General features: G+C 36.1%; 3 protein-coding genes across 5 annotated transcripts in view; 1 reads left to right on the top strand and 2 right to left on the bottom strand.

Moving 5' to 3' along the window:
* Positions 1 to 4,053: 4,053 nt before the first annotated feature.
* Positions 4,054 to 8,938, bottom strand: LOC306865306 (transforming growth factor beta activator LRRC33-like). 2 transcript variants are annotated; one of them, XM_079409855.1, is made up of 4 exons: positions 8,819 to 8,938; positions 8,342 to 8,555; positions 6,713 to 6,833; positions 4,054 to 6,191 (listed from the first exon to the last, which is right to left on the bottom strand). In XM_079409855.1, the coding sequence occupies exons 2-4, from the start codon at positions 8,362 to 8,364 to the stop codon at positions 4,251 to 4,253; spliced, it is 2,085 nt and encodes a 694-aa protein (XP_079265981.1). In that variant the 5' UTR covers positions 8,365 to 8,555; positions 8,819 to 8,938; the 3' UTR covers positions 4,054 to 4,250. The 2 variants fall into 2 exon arrangements, with proteins under 2 accessions (XP_079265981.1, XP_079265980.1); XM_079409854.1 differs by lacking the exon at positions 8,819 to 8,938 and having other exon boundaries at positions 8,342 to 8,763.
* Positions 8,939 to 10,703: 1,765 nt separating this feature from the next.
* Positions 10,704 to 16,951, bottom strand: LOC306865090 (F-box/SPRY domain-containing protein 1). The gene is made up of 3 exons (XM_079409459.1): positions 16,270 to 16,951; positions 14,737 to 15,093; positions 10,704 to 12,172 (listed from the first exon to the last, which is right to left on the bottom strand). The coding sequence occupies exons 1-3, from the start codon at positions 16,600 to 16,602 to the stop codon at positions 11,987 to 11,989; spliced, it is 876 nt and encodes a 291-aa protein (XP_079265585.1). The 5' UTR covers positions 16,603 to 16,951; the 3' UTR covers positions 10,704 to 11,986.
* Positions 16,952 to 18,927: 1,976 nt separating this feature from the next.
* Positions 18,928 to 19,571, top strand: part of LOC306864875 (rho GTPase-activating protein 29-like) — a 44,029-nt gene continuing 43,385 nt past the window's right edge. The window contains exon 1 of one of the 2 annotated variants that reach the window (XM_079409141.1): positions 18,928 to 19,050. The gene's annotated coding sequence lies outside the window, so the exon portion shown is untranslated. The remainder of the gene's footprint in view (positions 19,051 to 19,571) is intronic. The other variant, XM_079409142.1, reaches the window with a different exon arrangement.

A 19,571-nucleotide genomic window follows, 5' to 3' on the forward strand; every position in this document is an offset into this window, starting at 1 on the left:
TCTGAAGACTATACAAAAATCTAAAATACACTGTCAAAAAAGTATACACAAAATCTTTTATACACATATATAAATATATATACACACACGCACTTGTTTTGCTATCCTTGTGGGGACTTCCATAGGCGTAATGGTTTTTCTACTGTACAGACCGTATATTCTGTTGCCCTACACCTAAACTTAGCCCTCACAAGAGACTTTTTGCATTTTTAGATTTTCAAAAAACTTCATTCTGTGTGATTTATAAGCTTGTTTACCCGTGGGGACCTCAATTTAGGTCCCCACAGTGACACAAGTCCCCATGAGTCTGATAACTGTCCCCACCGGTATATAAAAACAAACACACACACACACACACATATATGTGCCAGTTTGAAATGTCTTTAATTTTAACATTTGAACTACGAGTAAAAATAAAATGAAAAATAATTAAAATAAAAACATTATGGCCTGGTTTCACAAACAGGTCTTAGGTTAAGCCAGGATTAGGCCATAGTTCAAATAGGACATTTAAGTATCTTTTATAAATATGCCTTAGATGAAAACATTACTGGTGTGCATCTTGAGACAAAACAATGAATCTGACACATTTTAAGATCACTCAAGTGCAAGTTTCTTTCAGTTGAAATAGTCCAGATATGTATTTTAGTCTGGGACTAGGCTTAAGCCTTGTTTATGAAATCAGGGGAATGTGTGTGAGAGTGTCAGTTTGAAATGTCATTAACTTAATTAAAATAAAAATTAATTACATTTCTAACTATGATTTGATGATAATCATATAGAGTCATATGTATAAATGTTAATGTTTTAATCATTAGTCTCTGGGCTCAAACATTTACCAAAATATGAATATGAATAAATATCATAAAAATATTTAGGTTGTACTCCAACATGCCTCACATGATATTATAAATGTAAAAAAGCACTATTACAATGCTACCATGATAGATAGATAGATAGATAGATAGATAGATAGATAGATAGATAGATAGATAGATAGATAGATAGATAGATAGATAGATAGATAGATAGATAGATAGATAGATAGATAGATACTGTAGCATGAATCTGAAAGTGTTTACAAATGTTGGTGTATATATATATATATATATATATATATATTATATTTACCTGATTTTGAGTCATAATCTGACAATCTAGTTCCTCACTCAAATATCAAATCACTCGAAGTTCTTTCAGTGTTGGTTTTAATGGACACATCACCGTACCGCACTCAACCACATCACGAGATTTCACTCTGGTATAAATAAAATGATTCATAATGAAAAAGAAACAAAAGCAATACCTGCTGACAATGTGAAAAAGAAAATGAAGCAATAACATACTTATGTTTGCTTTCCCATACAAAATTACAAATTCTCACAGAAGAAAACAGCACATTGCTTCATTTTTGTTCCTGTCATAAAGATAAAAAATATTATTTTGATTGAACATAACTCTGTTTTAAGTGTTTCTAAAAGTGCATTTCTTCTTTGGAGACTGTTATCGACAAAAATTCAACATTTATTCTTAATTCAAAATAATCTCAAAGTCATTAAGGTTCAGTTGAAGCTTGAATACTGAGAGATATCTGAAAGCCTACCCATAAAACCCCAACTTCCCGCAACCCGTTTTAAACACAGTGTTTTCAGGACTGAATTTGATCCAAACGATGGCAGATGTGCCTCTGAGCCCACTCCTGTGACTGCGCTCCCTAGTTTCTCTTTTTCTCTCTCTTTCTCTTTTCAAACCGCCATGACCTAGAGAAACACCACAGCGGTATTCTGGTTACACTCTGGTTTAACATGCAACACACCCATACACACCGACACACACTACCAGGTTCCCATGCGTGTTGCCTCACAGACATTTAGCTTTCCTTTTGTCTTCTTGTCACACACTTTGTGCCACAAACTCATGAGAAATCCCATGTAGGCTGAGGTGCTAGTCAGCGTGGTTTAGGTTTATTGGTCTAACCCTGATGACCCCTACAGTGAAAAGTCTGACAATGAATCCTTGCATTGGTCAATGTGAATACTCACTATGGTCACATAATTACCTTTTCCGTGTTCTTTAGAATCATATATCACAGTTAGGCAAAATTGTATATTGTGCATTTGGAAGGATACTATTCATAATTCAATATTAATATTAAATACAATAATAAATCAATATATAGAGATATGTATATGTATATAAATTATATATATATATATATCACACACACAAACACATACACACAGATTTAGAGATTCATTGGAATAACCTAATCGTACAAAGGACTGTAAACTGCTCAAGCATATTTCAGATGAAAGATAAATATGAGAGCAATCCTTTACGTCTTGCCGCAACTGCCTCTGAGAACTCAGCATGGAGCAAAACCACACCACCGCCACCCCCGCTATGATACTGAGAGCTGGGCAGTTGCTACAGGTCTTAGCAAAACAGGAAATTTCATGTTTCCTTTGCTACTTTTAGCGACTGCTTTTAACGCACAACTTCTGTGAACCTACATACAAGCAATCACACAAGTAAATGACTGACTGGGACTGACAAACAATACAATATATATAGATAATAAAAAACACTTTTGTAGTAGGTGACCCCCAAATCATATCCAAGTCAATCCATATGACAATGTTAAATTCTTATCGGTAGTCGAGTATGGCCATTTTAGAGGCATTTTTGTGTAAGGTTTATGTATTTTGGACGTACTAAAATATTCAGGGTAACCGAATTTAAACGTTTGATGATCTGCCAGTGAAAAACCAATGTTGATTGGCCACTAACAATGTCTTTGGTGGTTACAGTTAGTTACTGATTTGAATTTTAACCTTTAATATTTGACTGGGGAACTTGTTTTATCAAATAAGTTAAATAATATATATTTGATATAAAAAGCTCTGGCAAAAGCCATCAAATACTCTAAAGAACAATCTCATGAGTTTGATTGCCAAGAAACACATATGTGACCCTGGACCACAAAACCAGTCATAAGTAGCACGGGTGTATTTGTAGTAATAGCCACATTGAAAAGTACATTGTATGAGTCAAAATTATCAATTTTGTTTTCATGCCAAAAATCATTAGGATATTAAGTAAAGATCATGTTCCATGAAGATATTTTGTAAATTTCCTACTGTAAATATATCAAAACTTAATTTTTGATTAGTAATATGCATTGCTAAGAACTTCATTTGGACAACTTTAAAGGCGATTTTCTTGTTTTTATAATTAAATTTTTTTTTGCACTTCCAGATTTTCAAATAGTTGTATCTCGGCCAAATATTGCCCTATCCTAACAAACCATACATCAATGGAAAGCTTTTTTATATAAATCTCATAAACATAAATAAATCTCAGTTTCAAAGAATCGACCCTTATGACTGGTTTTGTAGTCCAAGGTCACATACCATAACAAATAAAACATCTAACCCAGCTAAAATGGAATATTCTCACACATTTTTAAACAGTCATATTAAACATTCTTAAAAGAATGTTTATGGAACATTCTGATAACTTTATTAATATGATATATTCTCATGATATTGAGAGAAAACATTCTGAGATCAACATTCTCAGAACGTCCTGATATTATTTGTACTTGAACATTCTCATAAAGTTGAGAAAACATTTTACAACAACATTCTTAAAATGTTATTTGTGCTTGTATGTTCTAAGAAACATTTTTGCATCCTTTAAATAACACTGACAAGAAAACTGGTCATTTTAACGTCCTAAGATTATTAAAGATAAACATTCAAATAACAAATTTTAGGTGAAAATAACGTTAGTAGGTTTAACGTAACCTTTAAATAACGTTATAATCGCAACAAGAAAACATTTGAACGTTTTAGAAACATTTAAAAACAATGTCCCTCAATATTTTCATAACCTAACTTAATTAGGTTAACTTTTAATTACCTATGCTATTGAAATTGCTTAAGATCAAGCTTTTGCCCAATAAATAAATACATGATTGAAAGTATAACTGCAACTTTTGTTATAAAAGGGAACATATCTTTCACATTTACAAACCATCCAGCAGCCAAACACTTTTCATGCATTTTAATGATGATAAAATGAAATACATTCACGTTTACAGACCAATGTGGCCTAAATCTTTCACAATATCATATTTCTCTTCTGTTACGTTCAGCTGTCTGAAAGTAGCAACCTTTAAGAGCATATTTACCATGTTAGCCCATTATATTACAGAGACATTCATTAGTTTTAGAATAGCATGCATCTCAATACGGAGCCGGCCTCCAGCATCTCTTTTTAATAGCGCGAGGCAACATTCTTGGCTTAAAGGTGAGCATGTAAATGATGGATATACCCATGATGGAAACACTGACTGTTACAAAGAGAAGAATGTACCAAACAACAGACTCCTCATTGCTGGAACCACCACATTGGATGGCGTCAAAAAGCACAACCTTGTGACGCCTCTGGTTTAAGTCCAAACATGTAATTTCTGAGAGATCTACAATACTGATGCCTTTGTTCTCCACAAAGGTCTTGTACCAGTCTAAATGGCAACAGTTGAAGGCATTTCCATTCATATAAACAGTCTGCAGTCTTTGAGCTAACATGCCAGCATGTTGGGACGGGATGGTTGTCAACATGTTATCCCTCAAGTCCAGAAGCTTTAGGTTTAATGCCATTACAGATTCGGGAAGTTCTGGTAGTGAGTTTCGACAGATGTTTAAAGACTTCAAATGGCTATATGGAGAGAAGTCAAAAGCTTGAAGACCGGTATTACCAAGTCCCAAATGCTGCAAAGTGTTTGCGAGACCTTCCAGAGATTCATGTTTGAGGTTTAGGTCTGGATTGTTTGAGAGTTCGAGATGGGTTAGTGGTGTGCCCTTGAACGCTAAAGACGGGATGTTCTGAATGCTACAACCATCAAGATAGAGTTGTTTTAGGGAAACGACGTTGGACCACACAACACATCCTGAGGATCTTGGCAAATAACACACGTCCACAGTGTTGTGACTGAGATCTAGTGTGCGAAGCTTCGGAAGACTAGCAAAAACCCTAGTTGGAAGGTTCTGAAGGTCATTTGTGCTCAGATTGAGATGTGTGAGATTGTTCAGCTCGCTAATGGAGCGTTGGCTTGCTTTCAGCTCGGTTAACCTGTTTCGGCTAATGTCCAGTTCATAGAGGGTGACTGGTAGATCCTCAGGTGTCAAACTGAAGGACTGTAAACAGTTACTTCTCAGCCTCAGCCAGTAAAGATGTGGCATCTGTTGAATGAATCCTTGGGGGAAGTAGTTCACCTTGTTTTCACTCAGGTCCAGGAGCTCTACTGAGGAAAGATCACCGTGAAGGTTCTCATTCCAGAGCTCTACAGTGATGCTGCTTTCATTTTGCCCCAAGTTGTAGTACTCAACACTAGTGGTCCAGTTTGAAGATGTGTAATTTGATAAGTGTTGGTAAAAACCGACTCGATTATTGGACAACAGCAAAGTTCTTATTCGGTTTTTAGTGGGAAGGAATGGAAAGAACAGCAAATGGTTGTCTGACAGATCCAACGTCTCCAGCTGAAAGGTCTCAGTCAAATTTTGATTGGTTATGAACCATTCAATGGAATTGTGGCTGGCGTTTAGGACCAGCAGTTGGGTCATTTCAAAGTTGACCAAACAAGGCAAGCAGTTGAAGGCCAGGTTCAACCTCTGGAGTTTTTTCATATGATCAAATGCTCCATCGATCTCAAACAACAAGTTTCTCTCGACGTTCAGCTCCCTAAGCTGATGAAGGTTTCTGAATGTTGACTCATCCAGCCTCAGCATGGCATTCCGGGACAAGTATAGAGACTCAAGCGAGGACAGATTCTGTACCAACAGAGACACCATGTCCTCCGAGAGGCCATTACCTGAAAGATCAAGGGTCTTTAGTTGGGACAGAGAGCTTAAGGACTGGGCCAACTGCTTGTGTCCATAGTAAAGCTCGTTGTTGGCTAAATTGAGGTTTTCTAAAAGAGGCGACTCAGAGAACACACTCTCTTCCACCGTCTTTAGCAGATTGTTCGCACAGCTGAACGTCCGTAGTAGAGGATACCTGGAGAGACAGCCATCTTGAAGATTTAACAGACGGTTCTTGTTTAAGAAGATCTCCTCAGTTTGAGGTGGTAAATGATCTGGTACGGCAGAGAGCTGACAGCTGTTGCACAGAGCTGTGCTTTGGATCTTGAGATGTGGAAGAGAGTCAAAAAAGAGAAGGAAAGACTGATTTAGATTATTCTTACGCACAATGGAATTTTTTTTAAAATAGTATCATAATATGATTAATAATTTCCACTAAAGGTCATTTCACTTGCTAAGCCCACGGAGAACAAAAAAAATAGACAAACAAGCAAATTTAGCCCACTTGTGGTTTGCTAATTAAACTTCATAATAGTCTATACTTGTTAAAAATGTTTAGTCAAGTAACCTAAAAATGTCCTTCATGTGGTATCATCTAAATGAAATGGTTTTATTCAATTTAAAATAACTTAATCTACCTGAATACATCAGGTTACAAGTAATAGCTTGTTTAAGGTAACAACTGTAACATCATACTTTAAGATTTTGTATTTTGAATACATTTTCTGTTTAAAAACTACTATGTAATATGCTTAAGCAATATGCTTATTGCCCTTCCAGAGAGCTATCATGCACATCAGTGTTCATCTAGATGTATTTGTACAGTCTTCCCTTTTCTCACATACCAGCCTGCAGGGGAAGATCTGCGGATGTCCTGAGACTGAAAGCAGGACCACCAGTAGCGGCACCACTCTGTGACAGAGCACGATGGACAGGCGATCCAACACCAGCATCTTAACATGATCACTGTAATTAAGTAATAAAACATTTGTACATTAATATTTATATAAAAGATCTGATATATATATATATATATATATATATATATATATATATATATATATATATATATATGACCCTCTTAAGTCGCTGGGGCATATTTTTTAGAAATAGCCAAAAATACATTGTATGGGTCAAAAATCATTAGGATATTAAGTAAAGATCATGTTCCATGAAGATATTTTGTAAATTTCCTTCCGTAGATATATCTAAACTTAATTTTTGATCTGTAATATGCATAGCTCAGAACTTCATTTAGACAACTTTAAAGGTGATTTTCTCATTATTTAGATTTTTTTGCACCCTCAGATTCCAGATTTTCAAAAAGTTGCATCTCAGCCAAATATTGTCCTAACAAACCATACATCAATGGAAATATTATTTATTCAGATTTCAGATGATGTGTAAATCTCAATTTCGAAAAATTGACAATTATGACTGGTTTTGTGGTCCAAGATCACACACACACACGCACGCACACATACACATATATATATATATATATAAAATTATATTTTATTTATTTACACTTTACAGTGTCCAAGTAAAGGTGCATTTACATGAATAATTATTCTTAAAAAAGAAAATTATTCTTATTCATAAAAAGTTCTTAAAACATTATTTTGTGGATCTGCTTGAAATTACACATTGCTGTTGCAGTGTAATTTAATTATATTTAATTATATAGAGTTAATCGCAAATGTTTTAGACACTAAAATTGTTTCTTAAGACACTTAATTTCCAATTTATATTTCATAACAGAAATTACTTTGACACCTAGCGGTCTACGTGTGGCAGGGACTGCGGAAATTTGTGGCTACAGTTAACATGAATCTACTTGAGCCAACTGTGATACAGGTTATAAATCAGATCGGTTAGGCACATGTTCTGTCACAGTTATTAATCGATATACAGTGGGCCTAAAAACATTTGAACACTTGCGTCAAACTTGAATTTTTTTATTAATGTCACTGCATTACCAAAATACCAAACCAAATGGCATTTATTAAAAATAAAGATTCACTTCTAACTTAAAGAAATAGAAAGCTTTAAATAAAATCCATTTTTAAATATTTTTTCAAAGATAAGTTTTAAATAATATAAAAGCAGTAGCTATACAGCACAGAATTTAAGATATAAAAGGTCATCATTTGAGAGATCTAAAAAGTAATTTGCTTGTAGATTACCTTTTTTTGACCTTTTAAACTGTGACCTACAAATCCAAATACTTTTGGGTCCACTGTATGCATGAAAGGTCAAATGCATCACAATCCTGCAAGCAGTTATAAGTGTGATCACCACTAAAATTGATAATATTGCGCCCTTGAGTAAAATAGGACAGGTGACTATCCTTGTAATGAGTGCACTGAAAGTCATATTGAATGAAAGATACAAGCTGCCGCTATTAAACATTCATCCTGTCCGTTTCATATTAACAACACAAAATCTCACGTGGGTATAACATGCACACTTACCCCAGTGGCCAGGATCGCGCCATCCGCTCCTGTGTTAAGTTCACAGAAGACCATTACATCGGTTTGCGGGGAGGTTCTGTTGGCTTGGTCTCTCCGGAGATGCAAAGTGCTTGACATCTACATCTCTGCAATGTCTTTAGTAATTGCGGAAGCAAGCAAGCAACGGAAACGCAGTCACATGAAGGCAGCCAAGATCATAAATTTCACACGCACGCTGCAGGGTCAGAAATATGCACGTTAAATGTGTAAAAATCGACCACATCCCACAACAGCAAAAGTATTTCGCTTTCAGTACACTAACGGAGCAGGGGAATGAGCATGAAGGACATTTAATGGCTCTTACATTAAAAAAAAAAAACGAGGAAAAATATTGACGTGATAACCGTCGCGCTTGAGGTGCAAAAGCACCTGTAAAAGTGTATGTTGCACAAACATTTCGACCTTATTTCTGTCTTGTTCAGTAGACCACAAACCTACCAAGTGAACACACCCAAAGCACCCACTACTGGTTTCACTCATCAGATACTACTCGAGAGGAAACCACCAAGAGCTCACACCCTTCCTGCTAGAAGGATGCAGGCCCATCTTCTGCTCGTTGAAACTGTCGCATTCTTCTGTGCTCTTGTAAAAACGTGTGAAAACGCTCACGCGTGCCACATTGTTTCATGCACAAAGCACACAGCAGAGTGCTGATAGCCAGCAACCTAAAAGTGATCCAGTTTGTGCACAAACACAATTATTTTCATGACAGTTAAAGGTATGTATCTCCGCACAGCTTATTTTAATTCCCCTGCAGTAGCCTACATTGCATAGCAAAAATAAAGACGTACGGATTATATTTCTGCATATTCAGTGAATAATCAGGCTTCTAAGTGCAGTTACATATAAAAATACCATGTGAAATCTAAGTCGGTCAAACGTGACCTGTTTTACAGACGTAAACAAATGTGGTATGCATGCACTAAAACCTTATAGGTTCACATAAATAAGACATCGCAAGTGTTTAGTGTGCTTCTATGCGCTTGTTAGGGTGTTCAGTCATTTTTAGTGCATTGCTAAGGTGATCCTAGTCATTTCTATTAATTTATTTTTGTGCAGTAGTGCTAATGCTGTCAGGGGCACCGTAGGGGGGCCCAGAACAGAGCACGATTTTATGATATGATGTTGATGATATGATGAATATGATGTTGAGGGGGCCTGGAAATCATAGCGGTGCCTCTGGATGCTGTGCCCTTGTGTCAAGTCATTTTAGTGTGTTGCATGCAGTTGCTAAGGTGTTATAATTTTCATTATGTATTTGTGCAGTTGCTAGGGTGTTTCTAGGTCAGGAGTGTCCAAACTTGGTCCTCGAGGGCCACTGTCCTGCAGAGTCTAGCTCCATCTTGCTTCAACACAACACTTCCTGGAATATTTTATTATGCCTAGTAAAACCTAGTCTTGCGTAGCCAGAGCTTCAGACTGACGGCAGAAGGTCTGGGAACCTTGGCTGCTTTGAATGACCAAGGACCTCTAAAAGAGGCCATGACTGACAAGTAAAGCAACCAATCACGTTTCATGTTGTGCCGCTTCACGTTTAGGGGCATGGAAATGTCGCCACAATAATAGACCGGTGTGTAAAACTCTTGGATGTATTTTAAAGAGTCTATGCCGCAAACTTTACATATTTCATATACTTTTGAAAATACAGCTTTTAGTTGATTCTGATAAGCGCTCATTGTCACAGTTGTAAACACGACGGATTTCTTCTTCCATGAGGGGGTTTGGCGTCAGGGCATCTTTGTTTCCAGCCAGAACTTTAAAGAATGCAACACACACGTCTCCCGGAAATCCTGTTTAATTTAACCAATCCGATGACGACTTTGAAACTCCTAAAGTGTTTCCAATTTTGCGTGCCATATGCATCAGACGTTCAGACGTAACGCAGGGGTTAAAGCAAAAAAAAAAAATCTTTTGATTGAATTTTTTTCCCATTCCACAGCCATACCTGTCATATACCCAGTTTAAGAGCCGTGTTTTTCTTCTTGTAATTAGGAGCGCTTGTCCTCCTAATTTAGAAAAATTAGGAGCACCTTCTGATCAATAATCAAAAATTCTGATAAAAAATTAGCCTTCCTAATATGAGGTGACATTTGACTCCTTAAAGTGACTTACAGGGGGTATTTTCTTTTTACCTTTGCAATGGCATCATTTTCATCTATGTCAAATTCCAAAATTTATGTTTACAAGCTTTTTAAAATTTATATTTAAAACAATATAATAAGACGTAAAATAAGACAAATAAGTTACCAATCATATGAAATTAGCATTAATAAAAAATTAATTTGTACTACAGAGGTGGCACAGAAGAACACAAAAGTGGCTTGTAGGTACATTTTCAGACATTTAATGCGGCTCAGAGGTGGCATGAGTGCAATTAAATTCATAGATTCATGTGGACATTTATGTTTTAAATATAAAATGTGGATAATTTTGGATAAGAATTAACAATAAGAATTTTCACAAAAATGTTTAACTCACAATTTCCACCTGATGAAACGTTTTCCAACTTAACATGACTAAAAAAACTATTCATAAAATGTGTAAAAATGCCAATGGAGTTATAATATTTATTAATTTACTTTTCCAGGGCTATCAGTCTCTATTTTAGGCTACTAAAAATTAGGCTACTTCAGATTTTCCAAGACAGTGGGAACTCTGGTTCTTTAAAAAAAAAAAAAAAAAAAAAAAGAAAGAAAGAAATTGCAGTGCACAGAATGAACACTTACAGAGCAGATGTGACATCAACCATTGTTTTGCCTTGTGGAGGAACTTATGATGACGGATGCCCCCTTGTGGTGAAATAAGAACAACTCTGGGCTTTTCATGAATTCCTAGATACCAATATGATAGACTATTATTAAATCAATCCACATTAAGGGCAACAATAGAACAGGCTGAGATACGTTCACAGTCTGGCACAATTTAGAGTTTATTTGGAGTCTCCATAACCTCAGTTATAGCAAAGATAGACCTCAATAAATAAATACTATACACTTCTACATCACAGTTAAGATGTACAGTAACAAACGGAATAACAACATACTACCTTTGCCTGTCCTGAAAAATAATAATAAAAAACAGAGGAAGAGACTGGTATACTGCATGCAGATAACTGCTCTGGAGAAAACAACAGTAAGATATCAGTACATCATTTTGACATGTTTACCTCATGTCGTTTACCTACACGTAAATTTGTTTTTGTGTGTGAAAGCTTGAGCCGTCCTTGTACTCATACAGTAGCTTCTCATTCCATGCGTTGTGTTATAAAATGTTTGTAATGAATTAGAAAACTTTGTCACTTGTCTTTTCTAGTTTGGCTTCATGTTTTAGCATTTCATAAAATAGAGCAGCTGCTCCCTGTGTGATTTCATAAATTAGATTAAAACCAGATTTAAAAAAATGTCCCAGGTCCTCAAAAAAGATTAAAAGCAAATAGATGTTCAACTGAAATCCGCAGATGTGTGTTGGACATCCATCAACAAGCCCGCCACCAACCACCAGTTTCCCCATTTTTTAGTCCAGATGTGAAAAGCCAAGAGTCTTATTTATGTCAAGCAGCAGTTCCCATGATGCTCTCTGGTTCTAATAGTGGCATCAAGATCCTACTTATCCATCCAGGGGTCTTCCCAGATACACCATAGTCACTTCAGTGTTCCCATAGACGGCTGACACAGCTGGAAACAGGCATGTTTTGGGCAGCCCTCGGAACGCCACTCCAAGGAACTCAAAACCTCGCTCAAACGCTAGTGTCTTATCATCCATGTCCAGGATTACACGTATTCTCTCCCCGACCTAGAAAACAAATACAAACATATCATACATCTTTTCTTCTTTTTTTTAAGGAAAATTATAATTTACTCTTCCTCCTGTTGTTCCAAACTTATATGCTAGTATTTTTCCCATCAAAAGGAGACGAGAAAAGCAGGCACAAAAGTTCCCTATGGAAGCAGAATAATGACAATAGTTTTTGAAACAAAGCATGCTGAATTCCACAAATCGAAAAAAAAGATGCATTGCAATTAACAGTGCTTGCATTTTAATGCCTTGTATTTCCAGGGCTTGCATTTTTAGGTCCTGAAATTTAACATAGTTGTTTATTTAAGCTATAAATAGTTCAATTCAAAATATTTCACACACATTTTCATAATTAAAAATTCAATAATGCATATTCACCTTACAGAATTAACTTCCAAAATATCCAATATGTTTAAAAATACGATGTATAATATTCGACAGGCAAATTTCGGTCATTTTATTTCACTTTCCAAATTCGCTGCACAAATTCAGAGGTTAAAATTCGGCAGAAAATTCAGCGGTGCACATCTGGGACCCGCAGGAATAGCAGTAGAGCACCGATGCATGAGCTCCAGCTGATGTCAGCAGCAGGTGGCGCAAGCGGCTGTTGATGAAGGCCATATGTGGATCAAGTCATTCATTTACAAAAACTGATTTGCAGAAATGGGGCAAGCTCTAAGTAGAAGTTTTGATTATCGGGGCCTTTATTTCGGTTGCTTAGTTTCTGTAACTTTGTATCATGGCTTGTGTGACGCTGTGCTGTAATACTGGGGTTCCCCGTCACACTCCAGGATTCCCCGATGACGCGTAACGCGCCTCAGTCAGTGATATAACTAATACAGAGATATAAGACCTCAGATCTCAGAACACACTTTAATGATGATTATGCGAACTATATACAGGCAAGCAAATGAGGCAAATGAGGTTTTCGTTGCTTTCCCTTACCACTTGTCTATAGAGTCGACAGTCCTACAAATATATCAATACCACGTTTAGTTTTAACAGTAAGCAACCGCTTTATATCGACATAAAAAAGGAGTTCAAAACCACCTAGGTGTATTGTTGCTGCAAATGTAAACCGGAGAAAGCATTGAAGCGCTATCGCACCAAATTCCACCGACTGGGTTAAAACGTCCAATGTATTTAAATTAAAATGACTTTTAACAATTAAAATAACACACTTTCGAATTGTAAAGCTTGTATTGCTCATAGTGATTTACTACAGATGAGATTGTGCCAATACAGCCCTTTTTATATATGTACAGTACACAATTATTTACATATAAAAAAATCGCTGGAAAGATTTTATTTATTTTTTTTCTCATGTTCCAACGGTTTTAGTACGTTGCTAGGTACAAAACTGACTTACTACAGGTTAGATTTTGCCAATATCTCCCTTATGGTATGTACACTACACAAATATATATATATTTTTTAAAAACTACATAAGGGTTTTTCATGTTCCAACAGTTGTAGTACGTTGACATTTTGCCAATATCTCCCTGACTGTATGTACAATTTACAATTATTTAAAACAAAAAAATCAGTAAGACCCCAAAAAGGAATTGTTCATGTTCCAAAGATTGTAGTATAAAATATTGATGTACTTTATGTACATTAAGCGAAGTATTAGCAAAATTTCACCTATAGTAAGTCAGTCTAGTCACTAGGAATGTACTAAAAATTGAGCAAAAAAAAACAACTTTGTGAATTACAGTAATTTCTTAAGAATAATTATATACTGCATGCACAGTGAGGAAGATGTTGGCAAAATTTCAACTGTAGTACGTCAGTCTGGTCACTAGTAACATTCCATTTTGGTGAATCTGTAATTTTTTTCTTAAAAATGTGTGTGTAGTGTACATACTTTAACCTAAAAAGATAAGAACAAAGATAATGGGTTTAGAAAATGATAATTTTTTGAGGTAAATTAAATAAATATTTCACCTTAAAAGGTTACTCCACCCCAAAATTAAAATTTTGTCATTTATCACTCACCCTCATGTCGTTCCAAACCTGTAAAAGCTTTGTTCGTCTTTGGAACACAAATCAAAATATTTTTGATGCATTCTGACAGCTCTTTGACCCTCCCATAGACAGAAATACATTTAACACGATCAACGTCCAGAAACGTAGCTAGGAGATCGGTAAAATACTCCATGTGACATCAAGTGTTCAACTGTAATTTTACGAAGCTACGAGAATACTTTTTATATGCAAAGAAAACAAAAATAACGACTTTATTCAACAGTTCGTCTCCTCTACGTCAGCATAGCGCCATATTGGAGAGTATCCGCTGGATGCAAACTGTGTACGCTCTTCTGTTTTCGTTCAAATCAAAGCGAAAATATACGAAGAAGATGTATCCGTGCGGTGCGGCTGACACAGAAGAGCGTACACAGTTTGCATCCAGCGAATACTCTCCAAAATGGCGCTATGCTGACGTAGAGGAGACGAACTGTTGAATAAAGTCGTTATTTTTGTTTATATATCATTTATCCCTCGGAATAAGTTTGAAAAGGCACGATTTTTACATATAGTACATTCTCCAGCTCTGCTACCTGGTATTTTGGTGCGTTGTTGCACTGGGGGAAGTTGCCGTTGACCTCTCCGTTGTGAAGCAGGTTATTGTCTACTAGATTCCATCCCCAGCTCTGGTCATCGCTGCCTAGAAGCGCCACATAGCCCTGGCACTGCATGGGAGCCCTCTTGGTCGCGATGCCGATCACCGCCACCGTGCCAAGAGGACCTTCCCACCAGATCTCCCAGGCATGCCGGCCCTCCGAGAAACCGATCTTCCCACGGGCACCATCGGTGCTTTGGGCGATGGGGTTACGGTGCAGAGTGAACCCGTTTTTCTTGATATATACATTCCTGGAGCAGTCATTAGAGCTCAGAGCGTGCTGGAAAGACTTCAGCTGAGGATAGAAGAAAATGAAAGTTACTCCAAACTTATGTCTAATAAAATGTTACCTAGAACGAGATTGTAATATTATGATTCCACACTCTCTCGATATACTGAGATGTAACGATATGATACACAATAATGGGTTTATGATGATAGCACATCACAATATTTTAAACAACATTAAAAATGTAAACTTAAATTCAAATAACAGATTTACTTCCAAAACATTAACAATTTTCAATAACTTTCTTTGATGTACATACAAAACACACACATTTGAGACCCTGGACCACAAAACCAGTCTTAAGTCGCTTGGGTATATTTGTAGCAAAAGCCAAAAATACATTGTATGTGTCAAAATTATCGATTTTCCTTATATGCCAAAAATCATATTAAAACTTAATTTTTGATTAGTAATATGCATTGCTAAGAACTTCATTGGGACAATTTTAAAGGCAATTTTCTCAATATTTTAATTTTTGCTCCCTTATCCTAACAAACCATACATCAGTGGAAAGCTTATTTATTCAGCTTTAATATGTATAAATCTCAATTTCGAAAAACTGACCCTTATGGCTGGTTTTGTGGTCCCGGGTCACATACCATAATACGTTCAAAAAAAAGAATAATACCATGGTTTTATGCCATATCAGCATCTATTCTAGTGTCACGATCAGGGCAAAACAACTTAAACATAGGTAAATAAATTATTAAACATATTTAGCAGTACCACACATGTTCAAAACACCATGGTAAATGTCCAAAAAACACTGTAGTACCGTGATACTTTTTGTAAGTGTGATGATAAATCTTTAATTTTGATACGACCAGTCAATACAAGACTTTAATAATTCAGTAATTTTTATGGAAATGACCAATTTTCTGTAGCTTTGTGTCCATAAATTGCAGGCAAGCAGTATTTGGGTTCAATATTTACAAATGACGTCATACATTGGAGCCCCTTAGCACTGTTCTGACGGTCACCTACGAACATAACTGTATTCAAAAATACGTGTTGTGTTTATTACTCGAAACATAAAAGCAATTAATACCACAGTTCAAAATCTAGCCTGTTTAATAAAAAAAAAAAAAAAAAAAAAATCACGTTGACACGATGCATGACTGTAAGTAGGTTACTGCATTGTACGAATAACACATTAACATGAACTATTTTTAATAATCTTACTTTTGCTTTATATGAAGACAGGTTGCAGAGGATATCAGAGCGCAGCGCTTCTTCACTGATCGAGCGGGCGCACAGACTCCGCCACACCTCGCTGTTTTCATCCGCCAGACAGTTGTACCAGTGCCAGCACACGAGCGAGCAGTTCATGAGATCCGGCAACTCCAGATAGGACAATATATGCTCGAGAACTCGGCTGGGTAACCGGCCCGCGATGCCCGACCCTCCGCCAAAAAATGCGGCAGAACCGGCGCCCGACGAGGAGGAGCAGCAGCCCGCGGCGGCAGCGCCCAGCCCCGCAGACTGCGCCCCTCCACCGGCCCCTGCGCCAGACATGTCAAACTCCTCCGCTGAACGCAACCGTTTTTACAACCGCACAGCCGGTCAGAACCCCACCGCGGTCCCGTGAAGCGCGTTGGTCTGACACATCTCCCGGTGTTATTGCCGTTGCGGCCAAATGGATCAGAATCTAAGCTATGTGACTATTGTAAAGGTCCTGGACGGCGTGCGGCAAACAAATCCGAGCTCAATAATCAGAATAGATTGTGCGAAAGTATATCATTCAATTAAGTCGCTTTATAAATAAATTATAATTATCCACATATCATACATAACACGTTGTAAAGCGGCAAACGTGCTACTCTTTCTGTTTCTGTTTCACATTAACGATGATTCGTGAATGAATCGTTCTTGTGAGTCGGATTTTTTTCAGAGAGTTGATTGAACTGGTCCACAAAACCATAGACATAATAGAGAAAACCGGTCTGAATGATTCACTCTCGAGCTGACTCGTTGAATTGACTCTTTTGAACATGTTCGATGTTCATGAGTGAACCATTTGGAGTGAACCGAGAATTTGACCAATGGATCGAAAGGTAAGTTAGAAAAAAAATAATAATAATAAAAAAAATAAAATAATATATATATATATATATATATATATATAAAATGTTATGTAAAAAGGATTGTATGAATGTGACGTTATATTTAAATTATATTTAAGTTTTAAATTATTTGTACTAACAGTTGAATGTTTTATCTGAAACGAGTTGTTTAAAAGAACCAATTCGCGGAAATGAATCTATCATTTCTATTTTGTGTTCTACACTTCTTTAAGGACCTCACAGTTGACTAGATTACGTATGCAAGGGAGGGGGAAAGGCGATTTTACAGGAAAGACCACTAGAGAGCGCCGTTTAATCTAGAATTATAGTATAGACTAAATATAAAATAATTTTTTTTCAAAATAATTAAAACGTAAATTCACATTTTTGACACAAAATATGCATTAAAATTATTATCTAATAGCCTGTTTAAAATGTGCATATACTAAAGACTAGCTTTTGCTGAACATTTAATATTTAAAATGAATAAAAGTTTAATTCAGATAAACCCAATAAGGCTTATTAGATAGCCAAATATCACATATATGGTTTATGTAATACATGCCTTCAGTCTGTTTCTCAGAAAAACTGCAGCTGGGATTTGTAATTATTTTACTTCCTAAATGGCCCATTATTAATTATTAACTATTATTAAACCTTCAGGGTTATTTAGTGGCTTGAAATGGCAAGGACGAATTATGTAATTTATTCTTAACACTTAAAAAAAGATAAGATTTCCTGAAATTCTCTGATGTTGTATAGAATATATGTTTTTTCCATCTTGGTTATCATCTGTCAGTCTGTTTTCTGCATGATTCACTGCTGCTGCTTGAATGCTGTCAGGCCTGACGGATCATTAGCTCTTAACAGGGGAAGGTAGTGAATGCATATATTTTCCCCAGAGGAAGAAAATTATATGAGGCAGCATGGCTCAGCATTGCTCTGCCACATCCTCTGAATTAGCCAACATCTACAATGAGTTTATTTCTGCATAAATGTTTATTTCGAACTTGTAAATTGTATGTTTTCATGTTCTGTGAAACTGGCTGTCGGGCCGGACTGACTGGTTGACTGGATATGATGTATGCTGTTGGGGGAATGACAGTATTAGTGTAACTGGATTGACTATAAATAAGTAAGTATGATTATACTTCTGAGTTGTGAGCAGGAAAAACCATTTAAACTTTTCTGTCTCCTGCATTGCTTTTGTTTTTTGTTTTTGTTTTTCTGGTATTTTAGTGTGGTTAATTATGCAAAATAAGCCAATACTTATAATTTATTTATTACTGTTAACTAAAACTAAAACCATAAAAAAATTCACTACTTGAAATTAAACATTAACTCAAATAAAAAAATACAAACTAAAACTAAATAAACTAAAACCGAATAGACATTAAAAATAATAAAAAATGACAAAAAAAAATATTAAAACTTCAACTATAACACACACACACACACACACAGTTTTAAAGCTTTTGGCATATACTTCAATTGTTTTTAATCTTGAGCACAGATTTTAAGTTCCCTAGTGATTCGTGATGACATGAATATGGCCTGAATAAGAACAGTAAATTCTGGATAATTCATCTTAAGGCATTATTTTATATATTCTAAAAGAATAAAAGCCGTGTATATCAATATATCGTCCATAGTGCACTTACACCTGTTGTTAGTGGGTGGTGACGGAGGCCCCGCCTCTCTTCCCACCGGGGGCCAATCAAAAGTTAGATAGCCGCTAGTGGGCGGGGTGAAGCTGAACGAAATGTGAAGCGCCCATAGCATTATTTCGGTTTACGGGACAGAAACGGTACAGCAGACCGGGGATTTAACGGTATTTCGGATATATTGTGGTTTCCAGTGTACATGCATCTCTGTGCAATGATCGAGATATGCTTCTCAAGTGAGTATGCATGTTTTAATTTCATATTTGATATATGACTGAATTGCTTAACTGGTGGGATTTTGATTAAATCTTCGTTTGTTTGAAAAACTACTTCTGTAGGTGAATTGCTTCTATGCGTATATTAAATAGAAAATGAGGTGCGCGATGTCGCATTAAACAACAGAAAAGTCAGTTTGTGGTTAGTTTTATAACATAGTTCTAAAATATATTTATAACATTTATTACAGGTCTATTTAAGAAATTATGTGTTGTTTTGGAATGGACTTAATAAGAGCCATTTGACATTGGGTTCAGTCTGTGCTAGAATTAACTCGTTTGCGGTGTTTGTTTTACTCTTTCAGTGCATCTTTATTTTACTTAGACTGGTATTTAAATGTCAGGTTTTTTCGTTTTTTTAGTTAGGGGCACTTAAGGGGTGCATTTGGTTCAAATTGTGGTGATGTGGATTTGTCATTCTGTGTTTGATGATTTGGAGAAGATGATTTGGACCTCCAGTCAATTCATGTTTCTCTAAAAAT

The sequence above is a fragment of the Barbus barbus genome, assembly GCF_936440315.1.
Source record: "Barbus barbus genome assembly, chromosome: 46".
Classification (NCBI taxonomy): Eukaryota; Metazoa; Chordata; class Actinopteri; order Cypriniformes; family Cyprinidae; genus Barbus; species Barbus barbus.